This window comes from Odocoileus virginianus, chromosome 17 (genome assembly GCF_023699985.2).
Source record: "Odocoileus virginianus isolate 20LAN1187 ecotype Illinois chromosome 17, Ovbor_1.2, whole genome shotgun sequence".
Lineage (NCBI taxonomy): Eukaryota > Metazoa > Chordata > Mammalia > Artiodactyla > Cervidae > Odocoileus > Odocoileus virginianus.
This window is the reverse complement of record NC_069690.1, coordinates 43,133,808-43,156,195: the sequence shown is the minus strand read 5'-3', so window position 1 is coordinate 43,156,195 and position 22,388 is coordinate 43,133,808. Positions and strand designations below refer to the sequence as shown.

At 34.3% G+C, this 22,388-nt stretch overlaps 1 protein-coding gene across 6 annotated transcripts in view; it reads right to left on the bottom strand.

Moving 5' to 3' along the window:
* Positions 1 to 22,388, bottom strand: part of CDC27 (cell division cycle 27) — a 51,758-nt gene that overhangs the window by 11,595 nt on the left and 17,775 nt on the right. For 3 of the 6 annotated variants that reach the window (XM_020883168.2, XM_070479587.1, XM_020883602.2), the window contains exons 3-14: positions 18,779 to 18,926; positions 17,064 to 17,189; positions 12,923 to 13,020; positions 12,057 to 12,211; positions 11,740 to 11,951; positions 10,658 to 10,772; positions 8,290 to 8,423; positions 5,804 to 5,903; positions 4,652 to 4,859; positions 3,937 to 4,109; positions 1,263 to 1,415; positions 126 to 334 (exon numbers count right to left, since the gene is read on the bottom strand). In XM_020883168.2, the coding sequence (XP_020738827.1) occupies positions 126 to 334; positions 1,263 to 1,415; positions 3,937 to 4,109; positions 4,652 to 4,859; positions 5,804 to 5,903; positions 8,290 to 8,423; positions 10,658 to 10,772; positions 11,740 to 11,951; positions 12,057 to 12,211; positions 12,923 to 13,020; positions 17,064 to 17,189; positions 18,779 to 18,926 (1,831 nt within the window). The remainder of the gene's footprint in view (positions 1 to 125; positions 335 to 1,262; positions 1,416 to 3,936; positions 4,110 to 4,651; positions 4,860 to 5,803; positions 5,904 to 8,289; positions 8,424 to 10,657; positions 10,773 to 11,739; positions 11,952 to 12,056; positions 12,212 to 12,922; positions 13,021 to 17,063; positions 17,190 to 18,778; positions 18,927 to 22,388) is intronic. The other 3 variants (XM_020883297.2, XM_020883446.2, XM_020883528.2) reach the window with 3 other exon arrangements.

Sequence of the window (22,388 nt, the reverse complement as noted above, 5' to 3'; positions counted from 1 at the left end):
CACTTAGGTTAGAAGCTACCAAACAGTATGTACCATTCTACGAATTCATGACAACAAAGAAATAATCTCACAAGAAAAATTACTGGGTACCAGCCCCATTAATAAGACATTGTCTTTGCACTTACCATGCATTATAATGTCTAGGATTGACTCTGATAGCATTTCGAAAACAAGCTAATGCTTTGTCTAATTCTTCAGTTAACACAAACTCGTGCCCTAATAGAGTATAGGCATAAGCATAATTTGGATCAACCTGGATAGCTCTCTGGAAGAATTTAATTGCAATATCATGTTCCCGCTGCAAACTGAAACAGTTCCCTGCAGCACACCAGGCCTTTAAAAAAAAAAAAAAAGGAAACAAAAACCAAATGCATAATTAAAATTTTGACTTATTTTTTTCTAACAAAAGCAATCTATGACTAAAGTGAAGACTCAGATCTTATGTAGAACAAAAAGACAACAATTGAAGAGCTTTAATATAGTCAATCCTTATTATTCAAGCATTCCATATTTGCAAATCTACTTTCTAAAATTAACTTGTAAAACCAAAATCAATACTTGCAGTGCTTTGGTGATCACTGGTGGACCCACGTGTGATATGTGTGTGTATATTTCTCCTAGGAGTAACGGTTCAGTATTTGTCAATTTAGTGTCCATGGAAACTATAGACGTAACTACCAGGAATAATGAGAACTGACTCTTAAATTCTAAGCTTAAATATGTTACAAAAGGACCACTAAATATTCTTGAGATGCAAGGAAATAAAACTCTTATAGGACTGAAACATGTAAATAAACTGCTTATGCCTTAAAATGACAGTTAAAATTATTATTTTTATTTAAAATGAGCACTTTAAAAATCTCTATTTCTGTTTAATGAACTCTACTCTTGGTGACAACAGCAAGTATAACCAAATCTTGATTAATCCTGAATGAAATATATGCTTTAAGATTTCTCTATTTGTGAATCTATACCACATACTCTAGGATTTCTCCTTCTGAGTCTCGGCCTATAGACGAGAATGCAAAAATAAGCGTGGGTGAAACTAAATTAATGATTTGGGTCATTCTCATTTGGTAAAGACAATAAAAAAATAGTTGCAGGGATTTCCCTGATGATCCAGTGGTTAGGACTCCTCACTGTTACTGTCGAGGGCCTGGGTTCAATCCCTCGTTGGGGAACTAAAATCCCACAAGCCACGATGATGCAGCAAAAAAAAGAAAAGAAAAAAGAACATGAACAAACTGCTTCAGTTAATTTACCTCTGGTGAATTTTTATCCATATCTGTTAAGTCTTTTGAAAGAACTGAAAGAGCAACATCCTTTTGAAGATGCCAAAGTGTTGTAGAGTAGATCTCCATGCCTTCGACTCTGTAATTTTCAATTCTCCTAACTTCTGAGAATATTCTTTCAGCCTGAAATACAAAAATTAGTAAGAGGAAAACAAGTTGATACAATTTACATATATACTGGGAGAGTGCTGGGCACTGTTCTCATAGGACCTAAACGCTGCCTTATTTTACACGTGAATTTTATGTGAATTAGCACCAACACATGGCCAAACTGAGTAACCTTCTATGGTAGGTCAAATATTGATGCAATCATATTCATACTTAACCTAGTTTTTATACACAAGTCATGGAAGGAACATAAATTCTGGGGGGGGGGGGGGGGGGTGGTGGTGGAATTTTTTCCACCAAAAAGAAAGAAGAAAGATCTAGACAAATTTAAAAAGAAGTCAATTATTTTATCTTAAAAAACACTATTCCAAGTTTTTATAACAGCTTTATAGAATAACTCTCTGGAAAGGTGAGAGATGAGTGACCTCTGCAATAGAAAACCTATTTCTGTACATTTATTAAGAGGCCAAGTTGAATACTTCAGGGGAAAAAGAGGCGCGGGTGGCTGCCAGCCCTATGGCACCCGGAGCCCTGCGCGCTCGTCAGCGTTGCGCCCGCTGGAAGCACAGGCCCTGCTCATCCACACCCTTGTGCTTCTGCAGCGCCCTGACTTCCGGGCCCCTCCTCAGCCACCGGGTCACAGTCCTCCCCTTACACACTCACAGCGTCCAGACTGCTTCTCTCCCCGGAAGCTGGAGATTTTGGGCTCCATGAAACCAGTTAGCTCCCCAGTTTACCAATTCATTAAAAATTCTGAAAGTCAAACTTAGTTTTGAATAAGGAATATCAGGTCTATTTTTAATGAAATGAAGATGACAAGGAAATAGCATTCATAAAACTAGAAAAATAGGAATGCTTAGATATGGCCGTAAGAATAGGAATTTTTATGATATGGTCATACACCATCTAGAATTAGCTTAGATTTGTGACTCCTCTGAAATTCCTTAAAAGTTATACAGATAAGTTTTTCATTTTTTCAAACACACACTGGTTACAAGAAAACAGACCTAACCACCTGTCAAATACAGGTTTTAGAAACCTGGTTTAAAATTTTTCAGAATCTATTGTTTCCTCTGAAAAATGATTATGCCACAGACAAAAGGAAAATTGGAACAAAACAAAAAATTAAGTTGAAACAAAGATTTCCTTTAAATATCTGGGTCTACATCTGGTCTATGATTAGGGGTAACGAAAAAATTCATGTTAAGAACCCATGAAACAAATAATTTTGAAAAGGCTTGCCAAACCCCACTTCTACCTAGGTACCAATTAAAAAAAAAAACAATCCAGTAATGAAAAAGGCTGTCTACAACTTTTTTCTTTATTACTCAAAATTATAAGAATAGGTATCTTCTGGATTTATTCTTCACCTGGAAGAATACTACACCCCTAGAGCTCTGCATGGCTCCTTAAAGCAGCAAAAATCTTCTTTCTCTGAGCATGTTTTTTTAAGAAAATAGCACCATACCCCACTGTTCCCCAATCTCCTTACCACGCTTCATTTTTCCTTCATATGACTTATTGCTATGTGTCCTTATACATTTATTGGCTTATAATTTCTCTTACTAGAAAAGGGGCTTCCCAGGTTTCACTAGTGGTGAAGAACCTGCTTGCCAATGCAGCAGATTTAAGAGACATGGGTTCAATCCCTGGATCAGAAAGATCCCCTGGAGGAGGGCATGGCAACCCACTCCAGTACTCTTGCTTGGAGAATCTCATGGACAGAGGAACCAGGCAGGCTACAGTCCATAGGGTTGCAAAGAGTCAGACACGACTGAAGCAACTTAGCACATGCACACTTGCTAGTAAGCTCTATGAAGGCAAGCAATTATCTGTCTAGCTATAGTACAGTATAGAACAGAGTCTGGGATATAATATGCACTCAAATACATGTTGAATGTAAAAAGGGCAAACAAGTGATCTTATTATCAACTTTAAATAATTTATATTAGGTTTCTTAAAGCTTTTTCTAATTTAAGTTTAGAGGTGGGGGAGGAAGCGCTTTGAAAGAACTGGGGAGTAAATTAGAATTTTCCTTGGCTTTAGGTTAATCATCCTCTCCTTTCCTGATTTAAACAGATAACTTAAGCAACAAATATAATTAAAAATTAAAATGTTAAAACCTTACAATAAGAACATTATATCCTCAACTACTTACAACTTTCTTCATTGTATTAATTTTATAAAACATACTAAGTGCCAAAAATTCATCCCAGTAAGCTCTCTATATAGCATAAAAATTTTGATTATAAACATCTATTATATGGTAAATACATATTTTCAGATCCAAGTAAGTAGAGTACAAATGTCCCATGTAAGAATGACTTTGATTCTCTACAAATCTATCTCAAGTAATCCCAAAGAATTCAAATTACCCTTAACACAAGAAAGAACTGCACTGATAAGTTATTAATATTGACAAAATAAAGACATTATATAATAAATATTGACCCTTGAGATCTAGCCTTCTCAAACATAATTTTAATTAAATTTACATTATCTCTAGAAAGGCATATGTAACTTTTTAAATACTTACTTGCATGTACTCTGAAAGTTCGAAATAGGCCCTTCCAATTTGGCACAGCACCCAACCAGTATTGTAGTGATGAGAAGGTAGGTGGCTCAAGATATTAATAGCTTCTTTGCAGTTGTATGAACACAAAGCTAAATAACCTTTTCCCATTTCACGAAGAAGGCTCATCAAACCTTCTGGGAGAAAATAATGTAGTAAACAAAGGAAAAAAAAACACAATAAAGCTGCCTGGTTTTCTAGGAAGGCTAATTAAAAAATATTTCATTAAACATTCCAACACTGGGCTTCCCTGGTGGCCCAGTGGAAAAGAATCTGCCTACCAATTCAGGAGACACAGGTTCAATATCTGGTCCAGGAAGATCCCACATGCCGCAGAGCGACTAAGCCTGTGCGCCACAACTACTGAACCGGAGCTCTGGAGCCTGGGAGCTGCACTACATGAGCCCACAGACCTAGAGCCTGTGCTCCTAACAGGAGACGCCACAGCAGCGAGAAGCCCGTGCCCCACAACTAGAGCGGTCCCTGAGAAAAGCCCACACAGCGGCAACGAGGACCCGGCAGAGCCACAACCAGAAATGAATGAACAACAAAGTGAATAAAAAAGAAAAAAAAATTCCAACATCTACGCAGAAAAAAATGTTAATGAACATAAATAAACTTACTTAAAAAAAGTGAATAAAATAAAATATAAAGAAGATTTTAAGCTTTCAAAACAGACCTGCTGCTGCTTTCTGTAGATTAAATGCCTGGATCTGAGGTGTAATTGTAGAGATTTTTCCTTCTGAAATGATTGAAGAATCTAATTTTGTGATTTCCAGGCTATCATTTATGTTAGGTTGAGTTATTCCTCCTTTATTAGTTTTACTTTTTGTTTTTCTATTTGGGATTTTAGGTGGAAACTTCATTTTTAATTTTTTGCTATTCTCCTGTAACAAGAAGGAAATTCCATACTTGTTATGCTTATGTATTTTAAACATCTATCTAACCCTTTTTCTCAAGTATTAGATATAAAATAAACATATGGTTTTGACTGATCTATATTTTTCTCAGAAGAAATTTTATAAAAACAAAAGTCTTCAAAGTCACTTAATTTGAAACGCAACAATTCTGAAAATAAATCATATTAACTAACTAGTATTTAAGGTACATTAGCTTTAAGCGTTTCTCTTTATTCAAAGTATATCACTTTCATTTATTAATTAAAAATAAGAAAGTAAGGAGATACAACAACTACCTAATTGTCTCAGAGCACTGAAATCTGTAAGGTATAAAACTGCTGATCTATATATGTCACAATTAAAGACTGTCCATAATATTTGTTAATGGATAAAGAAAATTTACCAAAGGTATAAAACTCTCCAGTTGTCCAAAGACATGGGCAAAGAAAACAAAAAATTTTCATTCACTCTTCCCACAATCTTTCCCAATGGAAACATATGACATAACCACAGTATACCATCAAATCCAGGAAACTGGAATTGGTGCAATACTAGCAACTAAAACTATAGATCTTACTTGGATTTCATCAGTTTTCACATGGACCTTTTAAAAAATTTCTGTGTGTCCAGTTCTGTGAAAATGTTACATGTATGGATTTATTTAGTCAACTACCACAATAAAGATTCAGGACTATTCTACCACTACAAAAGGAAATTCCTTTGTGCTATGCTATTAAAGTCACATCTTCCCCTCGGTCCTAACTCCTAGTAACTATTGATCTCCTCTCCATCTCTATAATTTTGTAATTTTAACATTAAAAAAATTTTACATAGTCTCCTAATGTATTCATTAGAGAATGAGTCATTGATGAACAGAAATTTCAGAGGAGGAAGTATTAAATAAATGTGACATACAGAAATTTTTAAATTACCTTGGTTGTAGAGCTGTCACTAGTAAAAAGTCGTGAACTTCTTCGAGGCAGTGCATTTGGGGGAGATGTGATAGTGGGGCTCAATACCTGAGGTGTTGTACTAAAAAAATTATAAAAGTAGACATTTAAAAAACCTCAGTTTATGATCATTAACTATTATTTTAAGTATATTAAAAATATGCATTCAACATGTTTGTATTCTAAAATTGATGAGATCAATCCTTTCCTCACCCCCCTATGAAAACTCTTTTTAAAGAACTATTCTTGTTACCATAAAATGATATAAATTACAGCATAGATCTTCACTCTATTTGAAATTGCTAATTTGAACATAAAACAATCCACATAAAAGTTCTGGGTCAATAAATTATACCTATAAACCAATTATCTTTAGTCCTTATTTGGAACTATAGCAAGTTAAAGAAAAAGAAAGCTGGACATAGTCTAAATGTGGGATATTTGCTAAATAAATATTACTAGAACAATTGATACCTGAGAAGCTATTACCCTGTAAGTTCAAACAGCCACATCAAGGGATTATTCCGCAGAATGAGAGAGGGGGACATGGACAGTAAAAGTATTTGAAGAAATAATGGCCAAAAATTAGCTAAATTTGATGAAAACTATCAACTAACAGATCCAAGGAGCTTAATGAATTTGAAGCCCAAGAAAGGAGAAAACACCCTAGAGCATAATCAAATGGATTAATATCAATGATAAAGAAAAAAATCTTAACAAGTCAAAGAAAAGAGACAGATTACACACACAGAAACAAAAATAAGGATGGTAAGAGGTTTATCAGAAACAATCCAAGAAGACAGTAGAGCAATATAAAGAAAAAAACCTGTCAATCAGAATTCCATACCATCAAAGTATCAGTCAGAAGTAAAAACAAAGGTGAAATTAAAACTTTCTTTTGAACATACAAAGGCTGAAAAAATTCATTACCAACAGACCTAGACTACAGGAAATGTTAATCACTCTGTAGAAGTAAAATATATGACAATAGCATAGAGACTGAGAAGATGAGTAGGAAAATATACATTACAAGGTTTATACTCTTAAGTGACAGGGTACAGGATTACTTGAAGGTAGACTTTGATAAGTTAAAATATGTGATATAAACCCTAAAACAACCTCTAAAACGACAAGATAAAGAGTAATTGTTAATAAAGCAATGCTATGGGTTGAACTCTGTCTTTCAAAGGAATATGATGGAGTCCTAACCTCCAGTACTGTTAATGTGAACTTTTTGGGAAATAGGGTCTTTGCGGATGTAATTAAGATTAGCCCACCAGGGTGGGCGCTAATTCAGTATGACAGATGTCCTAATAAGAAAAAGGAAATTTGAATACAGAGGCACACAGGGAAGATGGCTACGTGGAGACAGAGGGAAATACTGAGTTGCCTACTACAAAATAAGGAATGCCTGGGGCAACCAGAAGCTGGAAGAGATAAGGATCCTCCCCTAGTGACTTCAGAGGAAGTATGGCCCTAGCGATACCTTGATTTCAGATAGAACTGTGAGTGAATACATTTCTGTTGTTTTAAGCCACCCAGCTTGTGGTACTTTGCTAGGGCAGCTGTTAGAACCTAAAACAGGCAATAAAGAAGGTACAGTGGTGCACATCAACTATACAGCAACTAAGAAAAGAAGATAAAATGGAATTAGTAATACAGAGAAGACAAAATGAATGTAATTCATGTGTATTACGGTTAGTATATTTGTTTAAATAAAATGCATAATTCAGTAAATTATGTTTATATACTCTTGAAGACTAACATATATTTGGCCTATTAATGTGCTCTGCAGGAGGCTCCTTGTCACTGAGCCCGAGGCAATCACTGCCACCTACCTGAGAGCTGGCACTCATGATGAGATTTACCACCCGGGCATTTTAGAAATATTGAAGCCTTTTATATAGTCAAGGTATATGCACACGTGTACCTATTTTAAGACTTATGGTACATGTTCACTATTTTAGGAGGTAAAGTTGTAGCTTTCTCTTAATATATCAGCTATAATTTATTTTCGAGGCCTTGAATAGGAAGAGAAATCCTATTTAACACCATTCCTGTGTGGAAATGGATTCATCATTTGAAGATTTATTGGAAGAGTCATACTATGATATACTTATAGAAATGCATAATAGGGGAAGGGGAGAATAATCTATCTGTACTTGACCAGTGGAGAAGGTTACATTAAAAAAAAAATTATTTTGGAGGAGTGCTAAGTATATCTAGTTTAAACAAACTCGCGAGGCAACTAGAATAAAAAGGTATTTTAGCTAACTCTTGTCTTGATTTGCATTGTAATACTCAAAAATTAAATTTGCTTTTTCGTAAGTTGGAAATTTCAAATTTAACATATTCAAAATTTACAATAGTCATTCTAGAATTCTTGGAACAGTCAAAACCTGCCTAAACTGAAGAACTATTTCACAAGAAAAGCTAAACAATATCAAATAATGAGACCAAATAAATACCTTGTTTGTGGGCCAGAACTCTGAGTCTGTGCAACAAGAATTGGAGTTACCTCTCGACTGTTTCCACTCTGTGAGAAGACAGACTTTGTTCCAGTTTGGCCGATTCTGGCAACAGACTGTAAAACACAAAAAGTCTAAAGTTTGTGAATTATAGATTGCATTCTGAGTGGTAGAAGACATCATGATGTACCCCTCTACATTTCTCTAATACAAGATTTCATACTATATATTGCCTGTCATCTGAAAACGCATACTATTAATGTCATTAGTGATGTCATTTTAGGTTAATTAATTATTGTTATATTAGAATGAACATCATCCTATTTCCTCATATTAAGCTCAGTATTTTTACCCTTATACTATCCTTTTATCTTTTGACTTTAGTTATCAAGGAAAGGCTTAAGATTTCTAGAAGCCATTTATTATGTAACTTTCCCAGTTGGGGCTAAGTGCTAAAAAATTTTAAGACAACTACTATTCTCAAGATTTATGATCTAACTTAGTATACATAAAAAATAATACAGTAAGATTTTATATCCCTTCTTTGGCACTTAATAAAGACAGTCTTAGAGTAATTCAGATTAGTAGGTTAAAAAAAAAATCACTGGGTTATTTTCCAAACTCTAAGAATACTGCACTGAATTAGTATTTCTTTTTGATGTGTTCAATCTTCTGAACTGTGCTTGCCCCTTCTCTCTTCTCTAATTTATCACCTTATTTCTATTTATTTTCATCACTTAACTCTTTTATAAAGTGATCTCTGTGTCAGTGGATACTGAAAAAAACATTTTACTACCAAATAAATTTCTCCCAAAATTAGTTACTGTGATAGTCACTGTACATAATTCTGAAATTGCACATTATAAATAATTACTAATAATTACTTTCTCACCATATATAAAAGCCTTATTTTGGCCTTCTCAACATTTAACATCATTGATCATGCCCACCCACCTTGCCCTCTGAAACTGTAATTTCTAAAATATTTAGTATAGTATCTTGATTATTTGTTCTACCACTTAATTTGTTGGCCCTTCTTTCTTCTTCCACTGTTTTAAATTAAGTTCCTTAGCAATTCTCTCTTTCTCTAGGAAAGCATGGTCATTTTAACCCTTTAATTATTATATCTATCACTTGGTCATATTCTTTCCTCTATAACTATCCACTGAATATTTTCACCTATTTTCTGGTCCTTCCTTATTTAACAAAGAACTATCTGCTGAACTCACTACTTGGTTTGATATTTTTAGGTGATCCTGCAGGCAGATCTGGAAGTGTAGCTTTTCCAGGAATGTCTTGTAATAGAGTAAAGAACAGAGGCAGAAAGAAGAGGCTCAGACTGGGCAGTGAAATCGCATGTGCGTCCACTGCCTAACTTGTCCTTAATCACTCTGACTCATGGTTTTGGCCTACTTCCCCTGGCATGCTAACCACTGTCCTACTATGCCTTCTTCTAACGGTAATAAACTAATTTCCACATATATATGTCACTCTCATAATAATACAACAGCAGGTAGTTGCCAACTTTTAAAAAATTCAGTTTAAAATACAATCCCCATATTAAATACTTTTAGTCCACGTTTACCACTCTTGGGAGTTCCTATCATCACTCATTAAGAAGCTATCATATAAAAAAAACTTTGCTAAAGTTCAGGAGTAAACAGTAAAAACAAAACAAGAAGAAACATGTTTCTCTGAGGGTAAAAGGGCTCTCTCAGTCATTCGCACACCAGTATGACTCATTCAGCTTTCATTTCTTAAATATCCATTACGCACAACAGGCATTTACATATATAACCTAACTGAATTCTCACAGAAGAATGTTTTAGATGAACCTCACTGTGGCCTCTGCTGCCACAGACAGTAAGAGAACATTATAAAAAGAGCCACAGGGGCAATGCAATCTTGTTCCCGTATTTACTATAAAGATACTATGAAATATTTTTCATTTTACTACACTTTTACTCCACACCTGAGGATCCACCATAAAAATTTTATGATCATAAAGAGCTAGCTTTATGTCAGTCATCTTTTTTCATGTTAATATTAGTACAACTAAAAAACAAATATACTGGTGGGGACAAGCAAAAACCATGGCAGGTATAATTTCCATTATTTACATTCAAAGTGATCATCTTAATTTTGTTTTTTAAAAAAAGGAACTTAAAAAGTAAAAATCTGAATATGCTTAATTAGCTATATGCTGAAATATACTACACTTGTGAGTTACAAACTTACGTGGTCAAAAGAGCAACCAGCTTTGTGTCTCTTAGTATAACCAGGAGGCTATGATAATGATGACCTTCTTTTACATTTAGATAACTTCTCTAAGGCAACAGCAATTCACTGTATTTTACACGGAAAATACCTTTTTTGAAGGGGCTCCGGTGGGTGGCACGTCAATTACAGAAGATGTATTAGTGTAGTTTTGTAAATAGGATCCATCTCCAGGACTTGGGGTTTCTAATGGCAAAATCCCAAAACTGAGAAGAGGTTGAAATCAAGGTGTCAAAAAGTCATCAAGGCATATATAAAGCAGCAGTATACTTAAATTAGAAGGTCTAAAAGGAAGAGAATGGCAAATCAGTCTTGGGGACATTGAGGATCTAAGGGGCAGATTAAAAATAAGCTGTGAATATAGACTATTCCACCCACCAAAACTAAAACTAAAAAAAAAAAAAAAAAAAAATCAAATAAGGAACTAAACTGAGCAGTAACTATGAATCTCAGGAGATTTATTAGAAATAAAGAAGAGTAGATTTGTAAAAGCTAAGATCCAAATTATCAAATTAGTTCAAATTCTTGGAATTTATGTGATTTAGACACTATTACAGAGAAAATGTCCTTAGAGACCAATGAAGGCATCTGTGGAATCAGTGAGTTTTGTAATCTCATGGTCATACTATTTAAGTAATTCCCTGGCCCTGGTACCCAATTCACAGTCTGTTCTAGCATGTAATTTTTTATTTTGATTCTTTGGGAAATGCATCCTCTGGCCTGGGTTCAAGTATTTATACACACAAATATTTCTAAAAATTTTCACAAAACATTTCATATATAGGTGTCAATCCTTTCCCACTTTGGAATAGAGCACTTTAACCATTGCTATCAGTGATTATAAGCATCCCAACGTTTTAAGAGGTTCATTGCTATTCACTGAGGCATAGTCATAAACAGAGTATCTTTTAACACATACAACAGCTTAATAAGGAATGCTTACGTTTAAAAATTTTCTCCAACACTTAATATGAAATTCTTATCACAGATACTGTATTTCTACTACTTCATCTTCTGAAAATGGAATAGACTCATTACTGACTTATTAAATATCTCTATTTCCATAATGATTTAGAAGTTGCTGTTCATATTAATTTATGTCACTAATAAAGGAATTATTCTAAGATCATTTAATATTACAGCACATTTTAAAGTATCTTTTATTTGTCTTACCTTGGGGTTAACGGGCTAAGAGCAGCTGGTCCTCCTAATAAACTTCGACCAGTTTTTGGTTTATTTTGAACCTGTTTAGATAATATGGAAGTTCCTGTTCCAAGAGGGACAGTATCTGGTGAAATTACAGCCGAATCAATATAAGACACTGAAGAATCTGTATTCAATGAGTACTTTGAATTGGAAGATTCTAAATTCAGTCTGTTTAATTCCTGAAACAGAAAATTTCTACCATGTCATTTACAATATATTATTTAGCTCAGATCACTGTTTTTCATTTTCACAATATTTTTAACACTAGTGTATAATACACTTACAATTGTGTCCTGGGGTGTTTCTGTAAGAACTGTCTCAGGCTGTCTGTGAGATAAACTATGATTAGATACTAGTGTTGTGCAAGAGTTGGGCAGACAGCTGCTAAAGTTCTGTAAAGATGTTAATTTAAATGTTTGGTCAGGATCTGGCTTTTCACCTGTGAAGGGGGAAAAAAAAAATTTGCTTCTGAGGAAATAAAGGTTAAATTAAAAAAAAAAAAGCATAAGCATTTTTAAAGTTCTATTTCAGTGAATCAGATTTATCTCCCAAAAACCCATCCATCAGTGTACTGTGAGAGTGTACACCAAAGATAAAGCTGTACATTTAGGAAATAAATTAAACCACAATGAAACTGACTTTAAATATAATAAATCACAGGAAAGTACAGATTTCTGTGTTTTAAAGCAGAAAGCAACTAGACCTCATTTTGCTCAAGGTAAGGAATGAGGGTGGAGAGGTGAAACCTTCTAGAAATCAACGTAAAATTTTAAGCACTTACATGTATATCGACACAACATTTTAAAATGATCCTTCATGCCTCCTAGAGCATATATACTGTGACAACTCCCCACCCCATATTATCCAGGTCTCTGGGTATTCTATTAATTTCTTTTCTTATCCAGAATGCTATTTTGGCTAACTTTATACTCACAACACAACTCATTCCTTGAGGACACAAGAAAGGCCACATTATTCCTGAAATATGATTCTACCTTACTTCTTGTTCTCAAGTTTAAAAGCCTTTAGCTTTGAAAAATATTTGTCTTGTGGATATATAATTTGTATCACTTTGCAAAAATTAAGCAAGGGGAAAAAAAAGTGAAGAAGAAATGGGAGAACCCTCCCCTAACCACCTCTACAAACTTACCTATTTCACATAATGATTCAAAGGGGGACCAGAGGAAAGGATTTAAACTAAGGCTCTTTTGGTAGCATTCTGATCCTTTGGCAAGCCGATCTGTCTTGCTGTAAAGACAAACAAATAGATCAGACAAGCTATAAAACCTAAAACATCTATTACAAAGAAAATTTGTTATAGAAAATTAGGTAAATCTTATGTAAGTTCTGTGCATTCTCTTCTAAATTCTTCCTTAAATGATCAACTTCTCCTTCTTACCATCCTCCAATCTCTATTATTTAGGGTATTTCAAGTCAAACATCAGGTGAAAGCAAACAGAACATGAACTGAAAGGCATGTTAACAAAACAAACAAACTCATTGCTTTCTTAGATACTATAATTGCTTTTCATTTCCTTTTGGACATTATAGTTAATGAGGAGATATGGGAAACACGCAAATATTTCAGTCTTATTCTTGATTTTAAATATAAATCCCAGTGGTAATTTTGAAAGTGACTTAAATGCTTTAAATATAGCATATTTAAATGAGAAGATATTTTAACAAAGTAGAGGTGGCAGCTCTTAACAAAAAGGAAAATTCATGTTTCTTTCTAAATTGGTTATATAAAGGCTTACATTAAAAACATGGACAACATTCTTAGGACCCTTTATACTTGAAACAATCTAGAAATTATTAGAATAGCACTGTGGCCTCCCTAGCTTTTAAATGGGAGAGAAGATGAGGTTGAGGGTTAGTAAGACTTGTAGAGCTTTCAGGTTAAAAAATACTACTGATCTGGTTTAAGACTGAAATTCTTCATTATCTAAAGGAAAAAAATTAAAATACAGCAATTTTTCCAAAACCCTGAGGTTTTATAAAGGACCAGATGGCACTGAACTAAGATTTTCAAAACAACCCTCAAATGAAACTATCAGTTAAAACACATAATCTGTTTATGTGCTGTCAGTATACATCAGAGAAATGAAAAGAAGATCCCCTTGGGGAACTAGATATTAATGTGCCTTACTTTCAAATTTTGCAAGTAAGTAGAAACTAGAATAAATGATGTAATAAAGACAAGAAAGTACCACTAGTTGAAGCTTATTTAGCTTCCCAGATTTGTCTAATTTGACCCAATAAACACACGGACACAAACGGGAAGGAGACAAACTTTCAGAAAATATAAGTTTTATCAAAGTCTGTATCTAAGGATTGCTTAGATGAAATTTCTTAAAGGAAAAATAATTGTAACAAGAATGATATATTCATTTACCATGTATAGCAGGGTAACTTAAAAACAGGAAACAAAGACATAAGAGTATTTTTGGAAGGTAAAAATTAGGAGTGGAAAGTGGAAAATGAATGCTTGGGAACTTTTAATGTATGTCCAGGAAATGAAAAATACAGTGAAATCTCAATGTTTGAAGATTATACCAAAACTAACATGTTATACAGCCCCTCACCATGTATGTAACTAAGTATGGCTTGTCTATTTATTTATCTTTCATGTGCTCTCTTACAATTGATTATAAGTTTTCTGAGAATAAAAAACTAGATTTCTCATGATCTGATTAATAGACCATAAAATAAATGTAAAACAAAATGTCTACTAAGAAGAGATTAGATACACACACACATACACACACATGGATAGATACTGGTATGTATAAATAATATAAAAGTTAATTGGGACAACTCAACACCAGAAAAATAAACAACCTAATCAAGAAGTGGGAAAAAGACCTAAACAGACATTTCTCCAAAGAAGACATACAGATGGCCAACAAACACATGAAAGATGAGCAACATCAGTCATTATTAGAGAAAGGCAAATCAAAACTACAATGAGATATCACCTCACACTGGTCAGAAAGGTCATCATCAAAAAGTCTACCAACAATAAATGCTGGAGAGGGTGTGGAGAAAAGGGACCGCTCTTGCACTGTTGGTGGGAATGTAAGTTGATACATTAAATATAATTTAAATTACATTCAAGGTAAACTGATACAGTCACTATGGAAGATGGTATGGAGATTCCTTAAAAAACTAGGAATAAAACCACCATGTGACCCAGCAATCCCACTCCTAGGCATATACCCTGAGGAAACCAAAATTGAAAGAGACACATTTATCCTATTGTTTACTGCAGCACTATTTACAATAGTTAGAACATGGAGCTAACCTAGATGTCCATCAGCAGATAAATGGATAAAGAAGTTGTACATATACACAATGGAATATTACTCAGCCATAAAAAGGAACACACTTGAGTCAGTTCTCATGAGGTGGATGAACCTAGAGCCTATTATACAGAGTAAAGTAAGTCAGAAAGAGAAAGACAAATATTGTATACTAATGCATATATACAGAATCTAGAAAAATGGTACTGAAGAGTTTATTTGCAGGGCAGCAATGGAGAAAGAGACATAGAGAACAGACTTACAGACATGAGGAGAGGGGAAGAGCAGGTGAGATGTATGGAGAGAATAAAACGGAAACTTACATTACCATATGTAAAATAGATAGCGAACGGGAATTTGCTGTATGGCTCAGGAAACTCAAACAGGGGTTCTGTATCAAGCTAGAGGGATGGGATGGGGAGGGAGATTCAAAAGGGAGGGGATATATGTATACCTATAGCTGATTCATGTTGAGATTTGACAGAAAACAACAAAATTCTGTAAAGCAATTATCCTTCAATTAAAAAAAAATTAACTGGGGAAGGAGCCAGATGTAGAGTTATAATAGTCACATCTGGGAGACAGATCTATAATTACTCAATAGAGAGATAAAAGGAGGAAAAGATTTAATAAAATTAAGCTGCCTGGAGTGCCCCAACTTTAGATGAATTTTTTTAAAAACTAAAACTCAGAAAGGAGTTTTCCAAAGGATTGGGGTTAAAAATAACTATTTAAATGGCACTGGGAAGAAACAGGTTAATCTAAGAACCAGAATTAGAATCAGTCATGCCCTAAAGATGCAAGACTCATGTGCTACTGTAGACAAAAAGACCAATGAAGTGTCTATATCAAAATACTAGAGATAAAAGATAACTTAACAAGCTGTAGCTTCAAAACTATAACAAGGAGGTTTCTAGATTACCGGGTGCAACTTTGGTCACAACAGGCATATGACAGTTGAAATGAAAAGCCAGTTTCTGGAGCAGGGTTGTGCCCTATTGGATACCTGACTTTTAATCTTTATGATAAATAAAAATATTTCTCTGAAAAAGAGGAAAAACCTTCCTTCAAGGTTAGAACTTGATACAAATGTACCTTTAAATACTTTTAAACAAGTGATCTTGTTTTAAAATAACTAGTAATACATATACAGCATTTCTGTGATTTAACACCTTCCCTTTATTTTACTAAACTTTATTTTGATATAATTTTAGACTCACATAGAAGTTGAAAAAATAGTATAGAATTCCCTATACCCAGCTTCCCTTAATAATAGCTTTCAACATAACCACAGTACAATTATCAAAGCTGGGAAACTGATAGTAGTATAATACAGTAAGGGTTTCCCTGGTAGCTCAGCTGGTAAAGAATCCATCTGCAATGCAGGAGACTCTGGTTCAATTCCTGGGGTTGGGAAGATCCCCTGGAGAAAGGATAGCCAGCCCACTCCATATCATGCCTGTAGAATCCCCATGGACAGAGGAGCCTGGCTGGCTGCAGTCCATGGGGTCGCAAAGAGTCGGACAAGACTGACCGACTAAGCACAATAATATGGTAAACTAAACCACAGATTTAATTTGGATTTCAGCAGTTTTTACATGCATTTATTTGTGTATAGTTTTTATGAAGTTTTATCACATGTATATATTTGGGTAATGACCACTACAATCAGGATATAGAACTGTTCCAAAGTCCCAAACTCCTTTAGCTACACCTCTCTATAGCCCCAGTACTCTTGCCCCAACTCTCATGTCTGAGAACCACTGATCTGTCTCTATCACTGTAATTGTGTCATAACAATAATGTTCTATTAATGCTATCACAGAATATGTAAATTGTTGAAATTGGCCTTTTTTCACTTGCCATAATGCTCTTGAAATCCATCCAAATTATCATGTTTATCTATAGTTTGTTCCTCTTTATCGCTGAGTAGTAGTTCATTCTAGTACTGGAAACAATTTTCTGGTAATTTGAATCATTTTTACTTACCAATATACATGTCCCAACAATGAAAGAGTAAAGCAAGCTGAATCACCAAACTCAGTAACAATATCATCATGGCTTTTCTGCTTATTAAACACTCCACCAGATAAGATCTGTTCCCCTTCTGCAAGCCTTTAAAACACACATTCACAGATTTTTTTAAAAAGTCAATATAAAAAACACAGTGTGTAAAGACATTCTTCATTACCAATGAACCTCTTACTATGGAGATAAAGTAAAAAGTTCGTGGTACCTTTAGAATAGCAATAAACATGTATTAAGAATCATTTGGGAGATTGGGAATTTACCATCTTAAAATTTCAGTCTTACCCTTTAAAAACAGAAATAGTTACCTTTAGTCTATATGTACAAATCTAGTCTGAGCAATGTATGCATTACTCACATCAAAAGAAAAGGAAGACTGTTATGCTGGGGGAAAAATATGAACATCTCTTCATTAACAGATTTGGTGGTCCTTCTTAGTTCTATAATTCCTTGAAGCAGGAATTTGCAAGCAGGTTAAACAAGATTAACATTTTAATTAAAAATTGCATACTTAATGGCCTCAGTTATTTTTAGGTTAACAACTGAAATGTGAATAGCACTTCATCTCTTTTTATCAATTATGTGTTCTTGATATAAAAATTACAAATATTCCCCAAAGAGAAAAAAATTTGCCTGATTTCACTATATATTTTTAGCATAACAGAGTTTGTAATGGTTCATGTTTCAAAGTTTTTTCCAAATCATCATGTGGAAAACTCGCAAGTAAGCTTATATATCCTAAACATAAAATGTGCTATCTAAAGATTTTTTTTTTACTATCAGTGGGAGTTTTTAAAAACTATAAATATTTATAAATGGGATAAGAACATTTAATGTAAGAACTGGCTTAAGAAACTGGCAAATTAAATAAGTATATTTTAAAGAATTCAACATTAGAATCTTCAGAGTAGAAGTAATTCAATAGCAAATGTCTCATAAATTTTATATATATATTTTAGCTTTAATTTAAAAGTCATCAATTAGACACTGGACAAATAAAATACTTATCAGACTATGGAGACTTTATGAGCTTTATTTATATCCTTTCACTGTATACCTATCAACTAAATGGGGTTTGTTTGTATCCTTTGACTGTATACCTATAAACTAAACAGACAGGCTTTACAGTTATCTGTTTAGTCACCTTTACCACTATTCCATTTTTCACAGCACAGAAAAGTCTGACAGAACATAACTACCTAAATCTCTAGCTGCCTCCAGATTCAGAATATGGATAGCTGACTTGGTTGTACCGTCATATTTCAAAGAAGTGTTCTCCTAAATCTGTCCCCTTGCTTAAAAGGAGTAATGGTTCCCCAAAAGAATGATTTTGAAGGTCAAATAACTAATTACACAACTATCTAGACACAAGGCAGCATTAATCTCAGGTGAACTGGGAAGTTAGGTTTTCAGGCTTATTACAATCATTTTACAAAATCATAAGGAATTAGTTACAACTTAGGTTTCTCCAGATTTAAATTCTATTTATACCGTAACAATAAAATCTCTCCATATCAAAATAATAGGCAGCAGCATTTCAAAAATTACTGAAATAGACAAAACTCTACTACCAAGAGGGGAGAAAGGGAATCAGAGTCTAATCCATCAAAAGAATTTTCTCGAGAATTCTACAGTTAAGTAGAACAAAATTAGGTAGAAAAGATTTAGAAACTTACTTGCTGAGATCAACACAACATTTTGCAAGCAGGTATTTACATTGCGGTGTAGTACAACTGTGTCCTTTCAAAAGTCTATATGCTTTATATGCTTTTCCTGAGCGATAATAACAGGTTGCCAGTAAAAACAAGGCTTCTTCTGAGTGTACTAAGAACAAACATGAAAAAAAAATGGGCTGTTAATTCAGTATGTTGAATGGTAATTATGGTTTATCTAGCGATACATAAACAAGTTTAGCAATAACAAAAAAATTAGGCATGTTATTCAATACAAAAAACAATTTATTAATTCAAATTTCAATTAAGGAGAAATACTTTCCCAATACAAAAGGTAGTTCCCCAAGTCCTGACTACCTTCTTTCCAGAAGAAAAAAAGGAAATAATACAATGAAGATAACTGTAGTATTCTCTGTAAATCCTTAAGAAGATCAAACACAGGTACAAAATTGCACTTAAACAGACTATCAGAAAAGCATCTTGTTTTTATGTAGTATTTTTCTGAGAGATCCTTTGAGAGAACAGAAGTCAAATTTCATGAGAGAGAAACTCAGGGTTATAAACCTAATTATCAATCTGAAAATTTCTACATTAAAAAAAGACCAAACTGGAAAACAAACAAAACTCACTTATTTCTAATACCAAATACACAGTGGATTATATTCAAAATAATTTAAGGTTAAGGAAAAAAAATTCTAAATTGTGACTACCCACACTATATAAACATTCAATTGACAAATTTGACACTTGTCCAGTAACAATAATTAAACTGCTCTTTAATGGCAAGAGCTGGATTATTTATCAACCTCTTTCCTTTTAACACTAGGAAATGCCTGGTTAATGAAATGTAGCATTCTTCTCCTTTATTTACTCTCTCCCAAACTGACCATCACCCCACTTCTAACCTCACAACCTCCCAACCAATTCAGATGACAGTCTCTTTTTTTTTCCTTTTTGGCCACTATGCACAACGTGTGGGATCTTAGTTCCCCTCCCAGGATCGAACCCTCACCAACTGTAGTAGAAGCACAGTCTTAACCACCAGGGAAGTCCCCAGATGAGTCTAAAGAGGCAAGGATAGAAAGAGGGAAAATCTTAAGTTCTGCACTTCTAAAAATGGGTTATGTAATAATATCAGGAGACTGAGGGGCCATTTAAGCCTGTGATTCCCCAAGTGTGGTCCCTATGCGAGCATCAACATGACTTTGGAGCTTGTGAGAAATGAAGTTCTCAGGCCCCATCTCAGCTCAGACCCACTAAAATCAGTAATTCTGGGAGTGGGGACCAGCAATCTGTGTGGTAACAGACCCTTCAAGTGATCTGATGCATGCTAAACTTTGCGAATCCCTAAATTTAAAGTACAGATAAACTTGCCACATCTTTCTATAAAACTAACTCAAAATGTGGGATAAAAAAGTAGCTTGAAATTTTCCTTCTATGAAGGTTATTTTTTTTTTCCTTTCCTGTTGTACGCCATATATGCACAAGCAAAAACCAACAGAACTCTACTTCTCTGGTCCATCTTATGATTTTTCACGAAACCCTAGTATAAAAAACAATGTACAATCAGATGCCATGTAGTAAATGATAAGAATTTGAGTGTACATGTGTTAATAGGATCTACAGTAGTATCTCTCAGAAATAAAAAAATGAATGGGGACCTCTATTGCAATGGGAACAAATTGTTAATTTCATTGAACTACAAGTGCTAATTCAAGTAAGTTAGAAAGTGTGATTTCTTCTAGATTTTGCAAAGGCCTGGTTTCTTGTCATCTAATAAATGAAGCTTTTAAAAACTAATTATTATACCAAAAAACAATGGCTCTCCGAAGCTAGTTCAACTTTGAGCAATAAAAATATATGATGAAGTATGATGACTTAAAAACTATGTTTAAGTGAGATTATGGATTGGAGGTCTAATCAAACCTTAAGCTTAATGCAACTATAAGATAGTGAAGTAGACTGAGAACAACTGGAAGGATCGTGAAACTGTATGGACTGAAAGGGGTGGCTTTTTGAAGCTTCCCAGAAATAAACTGACAGTCCAAACATAGCTAGTGAACCAGTAGTGAGTGGCTATAATAAATCTAAAAAGGACAGAGTATTGACAAACAGATTTCATCTGGAATAGTAACTTCAAATGATTGACAGTGGCTGCCTCAAGTGCAAAACTCAGAAAAACTCCTAAGGCTGATCATGGCTTTGCTAGTGTAAGTGTGCAGAGATCAAAATAACAGGATCTGGAAATAGCTATAAATGTCTGCATGACATTTATTTGCTATCCTAATAAGAGCCTTAATCAAAATATGTGATTGGGAATTAAATGGTCCATAATACACAGTCAACCCTCTGCAGCTGAGCTCTGCAGATGCAGAACCCATGGGTGGTCCTGAGATGACTGTATTCTATAATCAGGAATAAAGTAAACACTGATTCCACAAAGTCACTCTTAATACTGATAAATCAATCACATATGAGTTAAATCAAGGCACATCCATATGACTAAACACAGTTGTCCAAAAAAAAAACCCTGAATTTTTTCAGAATGCATTGTTAGGTGAAAAAAATGAGTTACAGAACAATACTGAAACTCCTCTTCCTACAAACAGGTTGGGCTTCAAATATAGAGTAGGTCATTTAATATAAGCTCAAAATAATTAAGAGGAACTTAAGCTTGCATCCTTTAGACACACTGCCATCAAATGGGAAGATGAATTAGCTTCTCAGTGCTTTTCAACTAGATAGACACCTCTTCTTCATTCTGATTTATATGTAGCCTTTTCCAAAATGGACTGGTTATGGTGTAAGACTTAAACTAAATGTTTGTTGAGGTGAATACTCTTTATCTAGCTTTGAAAGTGAAAGTGAAGTTAGTCGTGTCCGACTCTGTCACCCCATGGACTGTAGCCTACCAGGCTCCTCTGTCCATAGGATTTTTCAGGCAAGAGTACTGGAATGGGTTGCCATTTCCTTCTCCAGGAGATCTTTCTGACCCAAGGATCGAACCCAGGTCTCCCGCATTGTAGGCAGATGCTTTAACCTCTGAGCCACCAGGGAAGTCTATCTAGCCTTGATAAATTCTAAATACCACAAAGAATTCAGAAGTTAAGAGTACCATGCTTGCTGCCCTGTCACAAACACTCTAGTATTCAAAGAGCATAACACCTATGGGATCATTTATGATTTGTGATACACATTTCATCTTGATTATCTTTTAAGTTCTCACATTACATACAGGCAGTACAGCACATGGATCAGAGTAATGACACTAGAGCCAAACTGCTTCTTTAGTTTGGATTTCCATACTACCACTTATTAGCTGTGTGACTCAGGGCAAGTTAACTTCTCTGATCCTCAGTTTTTCCCTCTGTAAAATAAGGACACAGTGAGTGATACCTACCTCTAAGTACTTAGTGCTGTTAGAATTAAATGAGTTAATATATAAGAACTTTGGATAGTGCCTGATATATAGTAAGAGTTGTATGCACTATTATTAAATTATTATTACTGACCTTCTCCTAAATTTACAATACCTGACTAGTCATCTGATATTTACATGCGGTATACATACATAATGTTCAGCCACAAACTCAAGTGATTCCATCTTATCACT